The sequence below is a fragment of the Colossoma macropomum genome, unplaced genomic scaffold (assembly GCF_904425465.1).
Source record: "Colossoma macropomum unplaced genomic scaffold, Colossoma_macropomum, whole genome shotgun sequence".
Taxonomy (NCBI): Eukaryota; Metazoa; Chordata; class Actinopteri; order Characiformes; family Serrasalmidae; genus Colossoma; species Colossoma macropomum.
Genome location: NW_023494787.1, coordinates 11,516,802 through 11,537,898, shown reverse-complemented (window position 1 = coordinate 11,537,898; position 21,097 = coordinate 11,516,802). Strand labels below are relative to the sequence as shown.

The window sequence follows — 21,097 nt, the reverse complement described above, 5'->3', positions numbered from 1 at the left end:
TCATAAAGTATAACACATTTTCCTTCTTATCCAGGGCTTATTTCCAAGTGAATCACAATATCAGGAAGGGTCTTTAAGCTACCTGAGCAATTTTCATTTGATGATAATAATAATAATAATAATAATAATAATAATAATATGTTTAATTTATATAGCAATATATATATCTATATCTTTATCAAACCCAAAGATGCTTTACAATAGTAACAAAATGCACAACCAACTGTAAACAAAACAACCCACAACACACACATTTCCCCTGCTGACTCCTCAGACCACAGTACACAGTCACTTAGCTGGTCCAGAAAGAGGCGAATGTCCTTTTCTGGCTGGGAGGCCTTGTAACTACAGTGTAGTGTCACACAGGCAGCCAGCCCAGGCAGCCACGTTTCTGTGGTGTAGCACAGCTCAAGCGGCTGGCCCAGGAAGCCAGGAATGAGAGGGTAAAATCCCTCTCTGCCTGGGAGGCCTATAGCTGTGGAGCATAGTTCCAGCTGTGTGCCTGGACAGTGATGAAACTTAAACTGTGAATATGTTTTTGAGGCAGGAAAAGTCACTTCAGTTATTTATGTTGTTCAATTGGTATGATATGATAAATTGTGCCTAACATGGATCGTGACATGAACTAACAAGGTCAGAAATGAAAAAAAATAATAATAATGAAAGTGCTGCCAATAGAATGGGAGGCTCTAGAGCAGCTGCACATGTGCCTAAGGTCACCATGCCAAACGAGTTAACTAGAGGGGTATACATTCTGAGCGTATCAAGTGGTGGCGAGTTCTACGAAAACAGATCATATATACAGCTTTACAATCACATAATACGTAAGGTTATCATAAAGTAAGGCTATTGGGAGTAAATACTAAATAGAGAAATTAAATTAACAGTCCATCCAAAACCATCTACACCTTTCCTTACACAAACCAAATCCAGCCAACTAAATAGTTACTATCTTGCATCTTAATTTACAGCATAGAAAAGTCAGAATAGCCTCACACAAAGAGTCAGAAGTACATCTAGGCCTCGCACAGCAGGCTACAAGCCAACTGCCACTACAATATAAGATACAAGGAGGCTGAATCTTGAGTCAGTCATGGAAAACCGTAGCCAGTTCCCAGGCACTGGATCACATGATGACAGTGAAAGAGCAGACTAACAGCCCTGCAGTTAGTCACATGAGGTTTTCATAGCTCCCCAACAAATTCTGGCTTCTAACAGCTTACACGTTTAGTGGAATAATGATACTTAAGCGAACTTTACCGGAAACCTGATTACAGAGTGCACCAAAAAGGGCAAATAGCCTATATTGCATTAAATTGTTAGGCTAAAATTGAGATGACCTAGAGGATTTCCTAATGTATGAATAATGAGGTTCAGATCCACAGCTCATGGCTTCAAAGCATCATAGCCTGTATTGTACTGACAAAAACAAAACATACGTTACAGGAAGTATGAAGTAATATTCATTCTTTATTAATAACACTGGACCACATCAATTATGAAATAATTCTGCCTGGATATGTTCCAGCTTAGTGTTTCACTCTTATAGAGGTTCATCTAAGGTTTCCATTAGAGATGCACTGATAAAACAATGTAGTGCAGATAGAACTGTGAATGTTAGTAACTAGTGAGCCCAGCTTTGCTTTACTAAATTCCAGACTTGTTCTCTAAAGTAGCTTCTGGTAGGAGAGAAGAATGCCAGTGTGACAGCCTGGCCAATGACACAGCGAGCCTCTATCAGGAGAAGGGAAATTGAATTCCTTGATTGGAATCACTGGTTCTGTATTACAGCCCTCTTCTTGTTTGTTCGCCACAAGAAAACTTGTCGCGCACTGAGTTTCTTTCAGCACACCATACGCTTCTGCGAGTCGCTTCTGATCTGAGGTGAGTGGAAATTTACACTTTAATGCTGTATAATGCTGCATAAGTGATATTTCAATATTCCTTCTACCCATACTTATCAACAATATGACCGCATTGTTGGTTAAAGTGATCTTTTTCTGTTGTAACATGGGAAATCAGTGAATAAAGATTAAAATGTATGTAGGATATGGGAACCACAACTGTATGTAGTTTTGCACTGTATGAAATCCATCAGTAATTGAGCAATATTAATAATAGTTTGTGACAGTGAACGGTAGCATGGGTTAAAGAGTGCTGTCTATGATAGTAAAGGTTCATGCTGAAGAAATACTGTCAAATTTGGGTTATGTTAAAAAAAATGTGTACTTACTGCATGTTTTGGAAGCTTAAAGTTCAGTACTGTCTACTCACTGCATAGGTATATGTGAGTTTGGTCTCTTCAACAGCCACAAAACTGAAGTTTATTATTGTAAAATGGTTTAAAAATGAAACAATATGTATTAAGACGTAATTTATTATATTGTCGCTTTTGGAATAAAATCTTTTATCTTAATTTTTTGCACTTTTTTTCATCATTTGAAAGTCCCAGCTGTATTTTACAATGCGTGAAAATTTCACAACTAATAAGCAAATAGAAAGAGTACAAAATTACTCTAGCTGCATTTGTGTGCATTATATTTTTTTATTGTTTTTTATCAATGTACATTAAATAATGTTAAATCCTCCTCCTGAAAAGTTACCAGAGACACACGGTGTTGTTCCGACAGCAACAACATACATTGTGATATGCGAGAATGTTCTTTTATGCTATAAAGTACATTTGATTAAATCAGAGAAATTGCATTGACAGCTCCAGAAGTCTGAGAGATTTCTTGGTTATTTCTTTGAAAACTTTGCTATTAATTTTAAATGGAGTTAGTTTCAAATGGTGTTTCTTAACAAAATGGTATGCTGTGAGAAATTGAGGTAAGGCTAAGAACACAATGAAGATTATATTCAGTAACAATCACTAACCTCACCTGATTACAGTCATAACCTAGGCTGAACTTGCTTATGAACTTTTGAATGCATAGCTAAAATAATGGGGGGGGGGTGGAAGGTATCACTATAAGTATCATACAGAGGGCTGTTACAGTCAATCAGACAAAATCACATTACACTACTTGGGTCATGAAGCATGAGACCTGTTCCCATGACAACTGGCAACACAAACACCATGTTAAATTCATTATAATGAATTGCTTTAAAAAGAAAAAAAGTTAGGAAAATTTAGAGCCTCTTTCTAAGCACGTGAGGAGAACAGCCATAGACTATCTTTATAGTTAGTGACCACAGAGGTATTCTATCCCACTTTGCAAAATTCAGGGTGCATTCCTGTCTTAAAATGATCCTTTTGTTGGGAAAACAAGGTAACTGCTTTGGAGACAGTAATGAACTGATTGAATTACAGCCTGAACAATGAAGACGCAGCAGGTCACATGTGCTCTGAAAATACAGCTCTAATAATTTACACATGCTTTATAATTCAGTCACATTTTCCTCCATTACACAGTATGTTCAACCTCGATTAACCTACAGTACATAGTCATTTTCTGCTGTTGTCAGTTGTAGCACATGACCTTTTCACTGTATTACATTCTGACAAATACATATACGTATAGAAAGGATGGTGAATTAATGGATGTCACAAACTAACATTTATTAGGTGCATCTTATTTGATGTTCTTTGTATTTTTGACTTTTAAGCTCTTTTTCTCTTTTAATGTGTATGCTGTATTTGAATTGACAGAAAAATAGATTCTGGTAGGACATAGAGAACGATGGCGGCCCATTACCACTAGGGCTTCTTTGTTTCTGGCAGCAGTATGTCAAAGTTTGACTCAGTGTCTTGAAATAATGACTTATTTTCTTAAAATATTGATTTAATATCTTAAACTAAAGACTTATTCTCTTAAAATTGTGACTTTATATCTTGAAATAATCACTGTACAAAACAGTCCATTTAATATAACAAAGTTGTTTTAACTGATGGTAATACATAACACAAAGAGGAATACTGATTCAAGATGATCTAGCTAATTCAAGGATAAGCAGAACTTATTTATTTATGTTTATTACTTATTATTTATTTAAGTTATTTATGTTTTTTTTTTGAGGCAATAAGTTTGCATTATTTTTACTTATTATGTCCAACTAATTAATTAATGAATTAATATTTTAAAGTTATTTAAAGTACTTTGTTCTCAAATATTGAATTTACTGTCGATATGTCATTATATCAAGATACTAAGTCAATATTTAGAGAAAATAAGTCATTATTTTGAGATAATCAATATTTAGAGAAAATAAGTCATTATTTCAGGATATAAAGTCACAATTTTAAGAAAAAAAGTACTTTAAATAACTTTAAAATACTAATTCAATTAATTAGTTGGAGCTAATAAGTCATTATTCGAACATAGATCAAAATTTTGAGAAAACAATCATTTTTTTATTACTCTTACATTGACTTTAAAAATCATGCAAACTTTTTGCCTCAAAAAAAAAAAACATAAATAACTTAACAAGTTCTGCTTATCCTTTAATTAGCTAGATCATCTTGAATTGGTATTCTTCTTTGTATTACGTATTACCATCAGTTAAAACAACTTTGTTATATTAAATGGACTGTTTTGTACAGTGATAAATAAATGGCTGAAATAAGACTAGAGTCACTCATTTCTGGGGACTCTGACAGCTTAATGCATATTTACCATTCTGTAAGCATTTATAGTGATAGCCTGAACTGGTAAACCTAAACACAAAACACGATCATGGTGAGAATAACAACAGAATGTAAAATGCATCCAAACTTCACATTTAACATAGCAATAGTAATTTTAACAAAACAGTAAAGTAAACCAAAAAAAATGAAGTTAGTGAAATTACTATGTTTTACTATGTGCCTGGTGATAATGAGCCTCCTTAGAAAATCCCATGTGTGGGCGATAAATCAAATTCTTATCTCCTCTTCAGGATGGCACTACTCGATTACCCCATTCCAGAGTTGGACACCACCATAAAAGAAGCAAGCCGTGTGCTTCAGCTCATTCTGTGCCCTGAGGAGTATGTCCAGTATAAACATGCCCTCTCCCAGCAGACAGAGGCACTTCAGGAGGCCCAGGAGAAGCTGAAAGCCAGCGCCAGCGGCAAGGAGAACTGGGTGACCGAGCAGTTCAAAAAGCGACTCCTCTCCTGCTGTGACCCTCTGCCCACCTCTACAGCCATCCCCTCTGTCTTGCCTCCATCCAAGGCCAAGGGAGAGAGTGCACAGCTAGAGAGGGCTTCAGCTCTGCTATGGGCTGCAGCCAAGCTGTATAGTGAGCCCTGGCTTATTGAGGGTGATGTACCAACAGAGCGCACACAACAGTCAGAGGTCTTTGCTTCCAGTCGCCTACCAGGAGAGAACCAGGATCAATTAAAAGTACGTCAGAGACTTCGCAAACATACACCCACAGTGTTTAAATATGTACCTTAAAGGAGAATTCCACCATCTTTTCAAAATTGCATGATTTCAAAATGCATGATTCAGTCTTCAAAATGTAAAGTCATTCAGAATGGTTTTGTATGAAATGGTCAACTTTAAAGAAACTTACAGATTTCTGTACAGTGGTGGTGAAAGGAACCAGGGCTTGTAACATCAACAACAAAAATGTAGGCATTTTATTTACAATTTAAAACTACAAGTAGCATAGACAGGTCTTCTGAGTTTGTATGTAATGCTGATAATAATAAAATAGTAATAAATCTGAAAAAGTTTTCTTTTAGAGACTATTTTGCCTTTGAATGCCCTGCTAGTTTACAAAACTACATGAATATAGTTTCAGACCAAACCCTCTCAAAATAATCATAAAACAATGTTTCAGAGATTGGGCTGCATATTCCTAATCATTTCATGTAATAATTTTGTGTAAAGTAGCTTTAAGAGGCATTAAACTCTTTAGATGTCTGTGAGCAATTCTGACTTGGTCAGTTTCTTTAGAAGGCTGCATTTCACATCAGTCCACTCTGAATAACCTAATGACTGTAATTCCCCTTTAAGTACAGCCATGTGCAAAAGGTTGGAAGCCCCTGGCCAAATAATGTTCTGTTGATTTTCTAAGTAAAAAATGAGTTAACATGTTCTCTACAGAGAACACAGATCTGCACATTTTAATGCACAATTCCTGTTTGTTTGCTGAATTCCAATCTGAAAACAGACTGGAAAACATCAAATTTGGCTTGTGCAAATGTTATTTAATATTTTTGTTCCATTATGTTACAATTAGCAAAGAAAAACTTTGTGCAAGAAAACTTTAAGAAAAAATGGCATATTTAAATTTGTTCAGTGTAGAGGATGTCTTAGCTTATTTTCACTTAGAAAATCAACAAAATATGTCATTTGACAGGGAGTGTTCAAACTTTTGCATACAACTGTATTCATTTTACTCCTGAAAAAGCAATTCCAAAAAATGCTAAGATGGCTAATAAGAAGCAAATTTATTAGGCAACAAATAGCATGATGTTCCACATAGAGCTGGCCTCTGGCTTTCACTATTGGTCATTAATGTTAGCCTGCTAGCATGGGTTTCATTGTTTCCTCTAGCTTGTCTGTTTTTTTTTTCAGGTGTATCCAGAAAGCCTCCATGCCATTGTGACCTGCAAAGGAGGTATATTTCCCATTGAAATCTTAAGGAGCCCAGGTGCAGAAGGCGCAGTAACCGCCTTGCCCCTTCTTGATATCTACACCCAGCTAGCTCATGTGATGTGTCTGCCAGCTGCACAAGCTATGCAGGATCCATCCACGATCTGTGGATTATCTGCTCTCCATCGCCAAACTTGGCATGCTATCAGAAAGGAGATACTGAACGGTGGCGGTGAGGCAGCAGAATCTCTAGAAGTGATAGAGAGTGCCATTCTGGCTCTTTCACTGGAAGACTGCCCTGCACCAACCAATCTGGCTGATATTCTTAATGCTGTCCGTTTGGGAGGGGATGACGGACAATGCCTGAGGTACTATGACAAGGTATGTTAAAAAAAGACTTGGTAATTAACTAGGATATGGGATTAGTGTAGAACGAAATGTAAACATTTATTGACTTATTTCAGAAAGGATGTCTTCTTAAGTTGTTTACTAAATCCCCCTAGTTTGTTCTTACATGTACAAGTTTGTTCTTACATGTATACTGAAGCACTTTTGCCAATTTTGCAAATAAAATTCTGAAATATCGCTCAATGCACCTATAAGGCTACCTTACTGGTTCTAAAGCACAAGCGTCAGTCTCTTATGTTCAGAGCCTTTGAATTGTTCAAATTCATTGATACCCAGATACTAAACTATTACTACAATTTTTCACTCCACAGGTGGTAAACATGGTGGTGTTCAAAGACAGCATCGCTGGCATGGTGTTTGAACACAGTGCCCTGGATGGCATGGTGGCTGGCCTTGTAGTCGAAAGAATGTGGCACCTTTCAGAGTCCCAAAACATAGAGCATATGAAAACTCAGACACTGATAAATGGGTCAGATGTTGCATCCTCACATCCAAAAGCTCTAAAATTTCCGCTAGATGGTGTAAACATGCCAAGATGGCTTAATAGCCATCTACAAGTGAGTAACCCTGTCATCACATTTGAGGTTTCATCTTTTCCAGATGTTTTCACCACCCTAAGGGGTCACAGAGGTTTGTATGATGCATGGATCAATTTCACTCTGCAGCTCTCTCTAAAGCAAATCTTTGGAGAAACAGCTGCCAGCCACATCATGGTGACTCCCACTCATATGCGACACTACAAACATGGCCGCTGTGATCCAACTTATTCTGTCACGATGCAGTCTCGTAAACTTGTAACAGCCTTGGAATCCTGCGTTGGGCCAGACAATGTTCCTCGGTACACCAAGGAGCTCTTCCGCCAGTTCCACCTGGCATTCCTGGAGCACAAAAATCTTATCAAAATGACAAAAAGTGGTCATGGTGTAGGACCTCATTTAGCTGTCTTGCGCAGGAGTATGTCTCAAGACAACCCACTCAAGAAATATCTGGATCTTTTTGGATGCCCATCCATCTACCTCACTGGCTCAGATCTAATGGAAGGTGTGGAGTGTGCTGTGGGTAATGTGTATGCTACTAACCAGCTAGCTGTCACTTACCTGGGAAAGAAGGACAAGGTCCGTCTTGTGCTGAATGGAAAGGGTACCTTTGCCAGCATCTTAGGAAAACTTGCAAAGAGTCTTGAACTAAACCTTAAGCTGGTGATGCTTCTGGCAGTAAGGTATGCAATTGCAGGGCAGATGGGAGCCATTGAGTGCCTCTTGCAAGAAGAGGAAAGATCAATCAATAACACTGCAGTGGACACCAAAGATGTAGATCCAAAAGGAGGAAAGAATGTCAAGCAAAAAGGATGCTTGGAGTCTGAGCCTGCAGAAAAGCCATCTTTCACCTTAGTAATTCACGGTGGAGCTGGTGAGGAAATGATGCTGAGTCATAAGGTGGTTGAGGTCATTGAATTTGCCCTTCAAACAGCACTAACTCTGGGAGCACAAGTGCTAAGCCATGGAGGCAGCAGTCTGGATGCTGTACAGAGAAGTGTGTCTGCCTTGGAAGATTGTTTCTTATTCAATGCAGGAAAGGGATCTGTATACAACCGAAATGGCCAACACGAGATGGAGGCCACCATTGTCGATGGACATGGAAAGAATTCTGGATCAGTGGCTTGCGTGCATTGTGTGAAAAACCCAGTCAAAGCAGCTCGACATGTGATGGAAAAAAGTGTACACTCATTACTGACAGGAGATGGAGCTGAGGAGTTTCTAGAGAGTCTCCAGGAAAGAGAAAAAACAATGACAGCAGAGTACTTTCACACTGATATCAGATACAAGGAGCTTGCTATGAAACTAAGCGGCAGTAAAAACAACCATCCTCAAACTGTAGGTGCAGTTGCTCTGGACAGCTGGGGCAAACTAGCAGCAGCCACATCAACTGGGGGGTTAGTAGGCAAGTGGAAAGGAAGAGTTGGTGACACTGCAATTGTTGGAGCTGGAATATATGCTGACAAGAAACTTGCTGTGACATGCTCAGGAGATGGCGATGCATTCTTACGTGAGACAGTTGCTCATAAAGTGGCAAGTCTATACAACCTCAAAGGCTACACTCTAGCACAGGCCTGTCGCGAAGTGATTTATGAGGATGTAGGGGCAAAATGTGCTGGAATCATTGCAGTTGACCATAAAGGTGAAGCTGCAGTCGAAACTAATGCTGGAGTGATGTTTGTTGCTTCCATGGTCGATGGGGTTGCTCGAGCTGAAGTCTTCAGACCTGTTATGAGCTTTGCGTATGTGATCTGGGAAACTGATGAATTAATAGCACACTTGCATCCTGAACCCTGGACTCCAGGAACCACAATTCTCACTCGAAAGGCTTTAAATGGACCAAATAGCATCTTTCAGTTACCGATGCCTGACTATATGGCAATGTTACTAGGGGCGCAAACAGTTGCTAATTTGCTTTGTGAGAAACTTCGTGTGTACCGCTGTGCCCTTGTGTCCATGCCCAAGCCAGACAAACCTGCTCATATTAAAATCTTGCCTATCCATGGACTAGAACCCAACTGGAAGCCTCATCTTGCTGAGGAAGAGGAATTCCACATACATGATCCTGGTTACTGCAGTTCCAAGAGTGGCCCACGCTGTGAGGATGCATACCTCGACCAGGTCCAGTCAAAGATAAGGGCTTGCCTCCCAACACCCAATGCTCCATCCTGCTATGATTTCTATGGAGATCCATCAAATCATGGCCTTTTTTCACGCATTGTAAGAGGGGAGGAGCAACAGTGGCGTGTGTGGGAAGACAATGAACATGTAGCTTTTCTGACCCCCTTCCCTAATACACCTGGCCTTACAGTTTTGGTGCCACGAAGGCCACTAACAAGTGACATCTTCCGTCTAGCCAGGAGTGATTACACAGCACTGGTCTTGGCAACACAGAAGGTGGCTCAACTTCTACAAGAAGGGATGGGTGCTCGAGGAGTGGCTCTAATATCTGAGGGGTTTGAAATTGACTATGCCCATGCCAAGCTGATTCCACTTGTCACAAAGCCTGGAGAAATGCTGCCTGCAGTGCCTCTTGAGTTCTGTCCCACCTACCCTGGATATGTAACTTCAGCAGATGGTCCTCCAGCATCTGCAGAGGTTCTGAAAGACATTCACACCAAGATCACAAAGACCACACCGCCTCGCACCTGGGAACAACCCCAAAGCCACTCCACATTAGCCATCAAGAGCCAGTGGTACCGCAATCTCTTTCAGATCCAAAATACACTGTTCCACAGCACAGTTGAGTACTTTAGTAACAAATGCAAGTATGCATATGCTCTTACGCCCATCACAACTGATACCATTTCATCACCAATGGGCCTGGGGTCAGACTCAGAGCCTGTGTTCGTTAATATGCTAGGTCAAGATGTGTACTTGGCAGACTCCATGCAATTTGTGCTGGAATATTTCTTGCGTTTCCAGGAAGGACTTCCAGGGACATACTATGTGTCTCCCAGTTTCCGAGGAGAGGATCCTGATGCTACTCATCTGAATCAGTTCTACCATATTGAGTGTGAGCTACTTGGTGATATGGATGATGCTATCAATATAGCAGAAGGTTTTGTGGCTCACTTGACTCAGGCAATGTTAAGGAACCACTCCAAGATCATCGAGAGTTCAGCAGGAACACTGTTCCATGTACAAGCCATGCTGAAGCAGCTGGAGGAACCACTTCCGAGAGTTACTCTGGACCAAGCCATTACAATGTTGCCCTCTGCTGACTGTCTTGAATGGGTACAAGAGGGGCAGCCACAGTTTGGAAGAAAGCTAACCCGTAAAGGAGAAAGAGTTCTGATTGAAAAGTATGGTGGCGCTGTTTGGTTGACTGAAATGGATCACCTTGGCGTGCCCTTCTACCAAGCTTATGTTGAAGGCTCTGGCAGAAAGAAAGCAAAGGCAGCTGATCTGCTCTTGGGGTTGGGGGAGACGGTGGGGCTCGGGGAAAGACACTCTACCCCTGAGATGGTACAAGAGGCCTTACGACACCATGCTGTACCAGAAGAGTCATACAAATGGTACATGAACATGAGGCAAATCATACCTCTGTCTACAAGTGGATGGGGTATGGGCACAGAAAGATACCTATGCTGGCTGCTACAGCACAATGATGTCAGAGATATGCAGATCATTCCCAGGTTGAAGGCAAAGAAATACATGCCTTAAAATACAGACTTTAATCAAAGCAACTTATGAGTTTTGAAAACTTGAGACTGTCTTGAAAGCCAAAGGCAACATTAGGGGGAATATAAAACATTCTGAGGATCACGTTTTAAACTTATGATTCAGTAAATTATGATTATGATCTTGATTATGATTGTTTTTACATTAAATCTTACTGAAAGGGTTTTACTGACTTGATTCAATACAGTAATATTCAGATAAGCGGAAATTATGAGAACATGGAATATATTTTAGACTTATAATGCAGTTGTCTACCAAATCATGACATACTTGTTTTCTTGTTTCTTAAGCATTAATAAATTGTTTTCTGTTACCCTTCTATAAATATACTGCATGTCATCTTATACTCTGATCAACAAATAAGACAATGTGGCATTTTGTCTGTAGCCTGGGTTTTCATAAGTAAATCGGCTGACAGATGTATGAACATTTCTGATATTATGCAAATTTCATATATACATATACTTATTTCTTGGCAAGTTTTTTTCTGCTTGACCTTTTCATTTTTTTTCTAATATCCATTCTTTGAATAATGGAAAATAAAGGCTACAATAAAAACTACATATTGTAACCTTAAAATGTGTTTCTCTCTCTTTTATGTAAGAATTCAGTGCAAATTAGGACTTGGTGGTAGCAATTACATGGGTGCGGCTCTAATCAGAGTCACTCAAAGTAGTGGCCACTCATCAAACCAGGCACAGGATAGTGGATTGTACTCAAAAAGCCATTTAAAAAGAGTCTAAAAGGCAAAGAGCATTAGAGATTTTTAGTTTGCCAGAAGGTTTTAGCAGTACAAGAATAGGTTTTATTTGCCTTCATTATTATCTTAAAAGTTATTTAAAAGTCTTTGATAGACTGGAACTGGCGTCACAGATAATATGAAAAAGAACATCATCAGTTTAATCCACCTTATAAAAACACAAAGAGGCATCAGGTCCCTTGTGATTAATTGCTGATGTCCAGACTTAAATAAGGCACACAGACAACATTAACACAGAGTTTCAAAGTGGCCTTATCATGTTCACATGACCACGACACAGAACGAAACCTCGTGACAATGTAGCAGAAATCACTCACAAGCTGGCAGAAGGATAAAGCAGGTTGGTGAGAAAACAGACTTCATCACTCTGTTTCACCTCAGTTCAAGAGCTGCCCAGCACTAGGAGAGGAGAAGTACTTTGGGATGCGTACTTGAGAGAGTGCATAAATCTTCTGTGTGTGCTAAGCATGGTCTGCTGCAGTGTAAGACATTGCTCGCATCACACTAAAGTCTTTAATATCTATGATAACACAAAGAGCATTTCTTTACAAACGCAGAAAATTGTCCTCCCTAAAACTTCTTTGATGGGCTATTTGCTATCTACCAGGGTTATAGAAAGTACAGAGAAGCTGTATGAAAGTATGGTACTGGGTCGATGTTACTGAAACAAAAGTGGAAGTATTCAATTTCAATAATACTTGTGTAAATTTACCAAAAATAAAATTAGTATAATTACTCAAGTATTTTCCACCCCGCTATCTACTATCTACTAATATATACACTAGCACACTGAGTACTGTAATGTGTAATTATACATTGGACTGACTTTATTTATTGGTGTAAGTTTTACTTTTAATCTTTTACTCTCTGCTTTCATTTAGTTGGTTTCTTTCCAGACATTGTGCATTGTTATATGCATTATTATATTCTTGTCATTGGGTTTTGTATTCAAAGCTCAATGAATAGATTTTGGGAACAAAATCCTCCTTTGCAAACTCTTTATGAAGGGTGATTAAAAAGACAACAGCTAACATGTTCCTCATACATCTAAATGCTTATCAAATGGTAATTTGTGGTGTGTTTGGTCTATTTCTTTCTCTACAAGGAACAGTGATATCTCTATTTCACTGGTCTGTTGCTCCCATCTATGTCAAAGAAAGTAATGCAAATCCACTGAATACATAAAATTAACTTAAATCTTCAAACTTACAAGGGAGATATTGTATATGTGTACCATTGCAACAGGTAAATAAAGCAATGCCCTGCTTAATATGATGTGTTGATTACAAAAAGCAGATCAGGCTCCTCATAATTTTATAAAGCTTTTATGAGAAGAAAAACACATTACTATATTCAGGGCCAGATTAATTTCCTGTGGTGCCCCTGTGAGAGCTACAGTGCCCTATCAGTTTATCAGTTTATCGCACACCACAACATAGTTTCTCATAATTATGACTTATCATTGCATAATTATAAACCCGCTGATAATAACCTGAGACCACTTGCTGAAAAGGTCTTGGTTTGCTGAAGATTTGTTCACAAACTTCCTGAAGTGAATAAGAGTTGATTCTTCAGCTAAGATCTTGTCAAGATTGGTGAGGTATTGACTCAGTATCTCATAATTATGACTTACTATATTCAAATTATGACTCGCTATCCCATATTTATTACATTTTTTTATAATTATGACATAATTATGACTTCTGTCTCATAGTTAATAACTTTGTGTCTCATAATTATGACTTAGAATCTCATGATAATGACTACATCATAATGATGACTTACTTTCTCATAATTATGATGTAGTATCTCATAAAGGATAACTCCAGTTTTTTTTTCAAGATTTCTATATAATGTAATGGTTAAGATGTAAACAAAGCCATTCAGAGTGGTTTGATGTGAAATGCTTCATTTCAGAGAAACTTACTGAGGCTTACTGAAGGCAAAATTTTTCCCAAAGACATCTTATTTTTGAGGCTAACCACTATTTTACCATCATCAACATTACATATAAAAATTCGGAAGACACATGTATGTTCACTGTTGGTTTTAAGCGGTAAATAAACAGGCTATATTTGTGTTTTAGACATGGTGACCCCTGGTTCCCATCACCACCACTGTAAAGAAATCTGAGTCTAAAAGTTTCTCTACAAATGAGGCATTTTTGATCAAACCACTCTAAATTACTCTGTTTACATCTCAACCACCTAATTAGGCAGACATTTTGAAAAATCAGTGGAATTCCCCTTTAAGAGCCTATAATTATGACTGAGTGTCGCATAATTATGACTTATAATAATGACTTACTACCTCATACTTATGAGAAAACATTATTATGAGATAGTAAGTTATTTTTATTAGATATTAAGTAATAAATATGAGCAATGTTCTCTTTATTATGAGATCCTAAGTCATTGTCATGCCATACTATGTGGCTTTTTTTTTTTCAAATCGCTGAAAGAGGCTTCCATACAAACTGTTAGTGAGAAAGCTTGCAGTACACTGAGTCCTCCGTTAGAGGGCGTCCGGTGCAGACAGCTGTACCCTCAGATCAGCTGCTGTCATGGCTGGACAAGTTAAGGCTCTTGTAGCTGCGAAGTGGTTAGCCGAAGCAGTCAAAAACAACAAAGTAGGGCCAAGCCTGCGGATTCTGGACGCCTCCTGGTACCTGCCTAAACTGAACCGCAATGCACAAGAAGAGTTCAAGCACCTCCACATTCCCGGAGCCTCGTTCTTCGACATCGACGAGTGCTGCGATAAATCGTCTCCGTTTGACCACATGCTGCCCACCGCGAGCGAGTTCGCGGACTATGTAGGGGATCTGGGGATCGGGAACCAGACTCACGTCGTAGTTTACGATGGCAGCGACTTCGGCTCGTTCGCGGCGCCCCGGGTCTGGTGGATGTTCAGGCTGTTCGGTCATAACTCCGTATCCGTCTTGAACGGTGGGCTCAAAACCTGGCTGCGGGAGGGTCACCCCACCGCCGACCGGTACACCAAACCGGAGAGGAGCGAGTTTAAGGCAGAGATAAACTCCTCCTGGGTGAAAACATATGAAGACGTTCTGGAGAACATGACTAGCAAGAAGGTTCAGCTCGTGGACGCCAGAGTTGAGGGGCGTTTTCGCGGGCTCGAACCGGAACCGAGAGAAGGTAAATAAGTGAAGTAACTTACAGCAGATTCCAAAAACGGTTTATCTGTAGAACAAATCACAGCGCCGTAACCTCTTAGCTACGAACACCGACTGCAAAACAACGTTTTTTTTTATTTTAACGGACTGTCAACTAATTCAGGAGTTCATGTTTTCAGTGCAGACATTTTTGATAGTCGACAGTTCAGTAGGTTATCTGACCCGTTAGTTCACATGTTGGGTATTTTTCACAAAGTTAGCCACATAACTTAAACTGGAATAAGATTATCCTAAATGTCAGTATAATTCCATTCTCTGTTGCAGATATTGCAGGTGATAGGAACCAAACATGTAAAGCATCTAAAGCATTTGGCACTTTCCACTAATAGAGCTCAGTTTATGTCCCATTACCATTTTTTAAAGCAATGAAGTGACTGTTTTTTTTATTATTTTTGTAAAACGTGAAGGGATCTGTACTTTAACTTAAAATAAAAGGATTCAAATTAGCATTTGCTAGATGTGCAAATGGCATTTAAAAGCCCAAAAAATTACCAAAAATAATATATATATATACACACTTATGTTTTTTTAATTCATGTAAACTGTATGGTTATTTGTAGTTTGCGTGCATCATATGCGGCCTGTCAGACTCACCACCTCCGAATGCTGCTTATTTTAGGCTAAGTGCACAGCCCTGTTACTTTAAACCCTGTTACCTGTTTTTAATCTTCAGTTATTTTAAATGAAAATGAAATGAAAATGGCTTGAAACAGAAGACTGTAATGAAAAGGTTTTGATTAAAAATATGTTTCAGCTTTCCCTTCTGCTCAATGTTGTATACCTTTTTAAAACATTTTTTTATATTAATATCAGCTTAATGGGTGAATATGATCTGTTCAACCCTGTTTCTTAAAAGTCAACTCTAATATTCAGTCATTTTTGGTGAAAACATTTAATTTAGTATGTTACCAGAAGTGTCAATTTGGTATCAAGAGCCGATGCCCGAGACAGTTTTATGATAGATTTGAGATAAAAACATCTTTCTTAAAATATGGTGGAAATATACATGCAAAATAGTACCCTATAAGCTTAACTGTCTTTACTGATTTACCACTATTTTACCATCATGAACATTATATGTGAAGGTTCAGAAGACACATGAAGGTTCATTGGTCACTTTAGATGGCAAATAAAATGGCCATATTTGCGTAGTACATAGCACAGTCCTTGGTTTCACATTTAACACTGAATGACTTTGTTAACATCTCACCGATTAAATTGTGTTGACATTTGGAAGACGCTGCAAGCCTGTCCAATAGGAAACAAGCTCAGAGCCATTCCTACTGACACATACTCAACTTTAGTTACCTGCAAAATCCAGCTTTGTAAAATTGTGAAATACCCTCTGTACCGCATATGTATGTGTTTTGTGTGGTGTAGAGCAGGGAAGGTGAATGAACATGGGGGACATTGAACTTTTGCGTGCCGAAAATGTTTTTACATTGAACAACCTGAATTGATTGACTCTATAGAATAATCTATACAGTCTGAAGTTCATGGATCATTATCATCAGGCCCTCATTTTTCTCTGTAGACAAGTTTTGTGTGTGTTTCAGTGCACAGGGCGTGCTACACTAGGGAAAAGACTAATTGTCCAGTGCAGGGTGGCTCCAGGAACAGAAGAGGGAAACATTGGCCTAATGTAACCTATTTCCAGTGATCTTTGCACTTACATACACAACCTGTTCTACTGAACTATCGCAATTATGCAAAGTGATTAGCACAGGCTTACTTACTGTGAATGTTAAGTATCACTGTATCAGTAAGTCTGTTACTCACTGTTGCTAAACAACAGTTGTGATACTCCCTAGTTGTATGGCTCACCTCTGTCTTTAATGTACAATAATACTGTGTTTCAACTCTATTATAGAATAACACTTGATACTCACAGTAACCTGCTACTGCCACATTTGGTAAAACTACAACATTTGGCTAACCTTACTTGTTTACATGGAGTATTAGAGCGGCTGTGTTAGCTTGCCTGCAGCAATATTCATATTTTGACTGCTTAATGACTTCATAATTCAGGGGAACCAGTGATATTTGGAGGAAAAATGTATTTAGGATAAAATGATTTGACTTTAGAACCTTGTTTACACAAAGCATAACATAGGTAAATTTTGAGAACACCATTTCAGAGGTTTAATTCTTTTAGCATAGAATAGCAATACTCAGGAACAATAGAGTGATTTATGAATTTATTAGTGCAAACTTCTATCACATGATACTGTAATATATTGGAAAAATATTGAATTTTATCAGTAGGGCTAAACGATTTGTGGAATATAGCTAATTGCGATTTTTGTGACCAACAGTTGTGATTAGATGTGATTATTTTCTGTATATTAAGCTCCAGGCCTGTTTTTTTAACTTTCAACAATTTGAAAGTTATACTCAAATTGCAATTTTGATATTAAGAGTATAATATGATGTTAAAGGAATTCTTAACCTTCCCTTCATTCTCCCTCTCAGATACTGAACCTGGTCATATTCCTGGTGCCATTAACATGCCGTTCCCCTCCTTCATGGACTCGTCTGGACTTGAACTACCAGTAGAGGAGCTAACCAAGCTGTTCAAGCAGGCAGGAGTTGACCTGCAGAAACCCTTCTGGGTCACCTGTGGCTCAGGTGTGACCGCCTGCCACATCACCCTTGCGGCCTACCTTTGTGGGCACCAAGATGTCTGTCTGTATGATGGGTCGTGGTCCGAGTGGTTTGCCAAGGCTGCACCTGAACATGTTATCTCTGAGGGTAAAGGCAAACAGGTGTGAGAGTGCCTGTTTTGGATGGAAACAGCTTCTTCTAGGCTTTGACAGTTAAAGGATTACTTTTAAAATAATTTGAGTAGGGTTAGGCAGTATAACAATAATGATGTATAACGATACTATAGACTTTTAAAAATTATGATGTCAAATTTCTGTTCCGCGTCTGAACGGCCAAATATTCCACCCTTATATGTTTTTATAGAGGCTCATTGATTGGTGTTGTGGAAGCTCACTGATAGGTAGTGGTGATAGAAAGAGGAGAAATATTAGAGCCAGGAAAACCTCAGAAAAGACTGAGCATGATAGTAGATCAGCGACAGCCAAGAGCTTCACACACCACAGAACACGTTCGATTTCGGCTTTACTTTAACACCGGTTACTCGACTTCGTGCTCTCGGATGTCTTCTAAACGGGTGTAATTTTAGCATCAGTTAGCTGGATCCAAACCTGTGCTATGGCGTGTAACACGTTTGGCCTGCTAACTAAGCTATTGTTAGCTTAGCCAAAACACTGCAGTCCCAAACATCATGGAACAGGTTTGGTTTTCTGTCACTCCAACATCAGTCACTTGACATTTGCTCTCTCTGACACCAGTTAGTCAGAATCAACTCAGTACTGTGGTATGTGGCCCTGTTTGGCCTGGTCAGTAAGCGAACTTTAAATTAGCCAATCAGGCTACAGATTTAAACAACACCTGACAAGTTCATTTTTCACCTTTCTGTCCATTCAGCTCCAGTTGCTCGAGGCTTCACTCCCTCAGATTTGAATCATTATCATCTAATTTTGTGTAGGTGCTTTAGTTAGCCAGAATCAGTTCTGTGGTGAGCAGAGTTGTTATAATACCAGCTAAGCTAATGCTAACCATTCTGCTTGCCACAGAATCCAACATGTTCTGTGGTGAGCAGAGTTCTTATCATATTGAGTTTAGCTAATGCTAACCACTCTGCTTGCCAGAGAATCCAGTATGTTCTATGGGGAGCAGAGTTGTTATAATACCAACTAAGCTAATGCTAACCACTCTGCTCACCACAGATTCCAGCATGTTCTGTGGGGAGCAGAGTTGTTGTCATACTAGCTAAGCTAATGCTAACTAGCTCCTCTCTCCTAGTTAGCAGCACTGTTTAACATTTGGTAATTGTTTGATAGATGGCTTGATGTTTATTGAATGATGGCTTGAAAATCACACACGTGTTTACCCTGTAAGCAAACTAAACGTTTTAATTCTTTTCAATTTTGAAAGAGTGCAGGACAAGACATATTACCCCACTGGTAACACTGTATACTACGGTAATATTTGAAGACGGTCTGAAGGTGTGAAACAAGTGGATGTTGCCCAACCCTGCCTCAGAGGAACTAGTCCTGAAAACTGCGCTAAGGGGAAAAAGTGATGCGTGATTGTGCTACATTCAGATTCTGAAGGCTGTGTTCTAAATGGTTATAAAGGTGCTTCTCATTTTACTTTTACATGTCCATTTATGATCATTAAAAAAGACAATAAGACCATAATAAGGGTGCAAGAGTCATCACCTGTTTGACCCCAGGGGTCAACAGTGATCAACGGGACCTCAGTCACTGTCACTTGAAACAATATTGAAAGATGAATGGTTACTTATTGCATAGCGGTTATGTTCTCTAGTATTTTGTATGTATGAAAGTAACAGCAGTCTGCTACATTATAGTAGTGTCCAGGCTAACTCACCTCACTTGTATTGTATGTACTTCTCAGTGATGTTTATGACCACTGCAGGTATCAGAAGTGATATGAGCAAGGTATTAAAAGAGCTTTTCAAAGAATAGATTATAATGTATGGAAGATTAACTTGTTTTGCTAAGTGCCTTTCATAATCTTCTGCACATTAAACGGTTAGAGTACCATTATAGCATTTGTCGCTGTCTGCAGTGTTAACGGTTTAAATCATCAGAAAGATCTGATGTTGCTGTTTACTTCATTCATATTCATTTAAATAAATTATAAGTGGCACACAAAAATTGTAGTGTCGTCTTTGTGTTCAAAATTAGAGGTTTTGCATCTTGACTAGGTTTGCCAACTCCATATAACAGCAATCTGGGAGATTTTTGTGGGGGTTGGGGAGCTTTACTGCCACTACATACATAGATTTTGCTCTTCTTAAAACTTAATCAAATGAATTAAAACTTCAGGATTTGATTTTTTGTATTTCAGGGAGGACTGGCAACTTTAAATTCTTTCACTGATGATAAAACCTAGCAGAAAAAAGAAATTCATAATCTGCATTAGGTTTTTTCAAAGCAATGTTAACTTTCCCAAGTCCTGTGCACAAGGTCACCTGCACTATACAGGTTCATGTTTGCCTTGTTTTTATCAGAGTTGGAAAAAGTACAGCGTTATTAGCATAGTTAAGTGGTAGAAGGAGTACTTTCTGAAAATCTTTGGTGTGTAGTTTGGTGACTAATGGGTAGTAGTAGTCCTCACACAAGGAAAATTTAGAAAAAAAGTTTCATTTTACATTTATAATGGTTATAACTGAAACAATGAATGAGAACTCAAATGACCGGCAAGAGAAAATCCTCTACTCTTTGAGATTTGTAATGAGCCCTTTAAAGACCTAAATGAAAGAAAAAAAAGTATTTTATTTTTCTTAGAAATTTAATTGAGGAAAAATCTAAGTGGAGTAGCAAAGTAAATTCACTTCTGCAGGAAACACGATTAAAGGGGAATTCCATCAATTTGCATAATTAAATCATCTAGGTATAAACAAATGCATTCAGAGTGGTTTGATGTCAAATGCTTTGTTCTCTAGAAACTTACAAGCCTGAATTTTTCAGAGGTAATGATAGAAACCAGATGTCCAATATATTTAAAGGGACAATATTTTATCCTTTTCTTGTGTTTTAATTGACTGTTGAGGTCCAGCTATAATATTGCACCAAAATTGTTTTAATTATTGTTTTATTCTTTTAGAATTTATTTTTAGATTACCATTTTTCAACCTTTCCATATCACTTAGAACTAAACAAGCCATTTTTTGAGATGTATATATGTAAATAAGCTCTCTTTTAATTGGTTGACCTGCATTGTGACTTGTTCAAAAAGCACTCAGAGCTGAAACATCTCCTTAGAACACTCCTTAGAACTTCAGTATGGATGGCTAGAGCTAAACTGCTATAGGCTAAATAGGTGGACATATGTAAATGAGTTGGTTCTTATGACATCACAGAATCAATGAGTTCAAAACAAGCTGTTTTTTT

The 21,097-nt window shown here is 38.5% G+C and overlaps 2 protein-coding genes across 2 annotated transcripts; both read left to right on the top strand.

The window, feature by feature from the left end:
* The first annotated feature begins 1,790 nt into the window (after positions 1-1,790).
* LOC118804878 lies at positions 1,791-11,540 on the top strand. The gene is made up of 4 exons (XM_036565493.1): positions 1,791-1,884; positions 4,879-5,326; positions 6,509-6,907; positions 7,246-11,540. Exons 2-4 carry the CDS (start codon positions 4,880-4,882, stop codon positions 11,134-11,136), a joined length of 4,737 nt encoding a protein of 1,578 aa, XP_036421386.1. The 5' UTR covers positions 1,791-1,884; position 4,879; the 3' UTR covers positions 11,137-11,540.
* A 2,888-nt stretch (positions 11,541-14,428) lies between these two features.
* Positions 14,429-19,859, top strand: zgc:162544 (3-mercaptopyruvate sulfurtransferase). Its single transcript, XM_036566121.1, has 2 exons — positions 14,429-15,066; positions 17,577-19,859. Exons 1-2 carry the CDS (start codon positions 14,478-14,480, stop codon positions 17,873-17,875), a joined length of 888 nt encoding a protein of 295 aa, XP_036422014.1. The 5' UTR covers positions 14,429-14,477; the 3' UTR covers positions 17,876-19,859.
* The last annotated feature ends 1,238 nt before the right edge of the window (positions 19,860-21,097 follow it).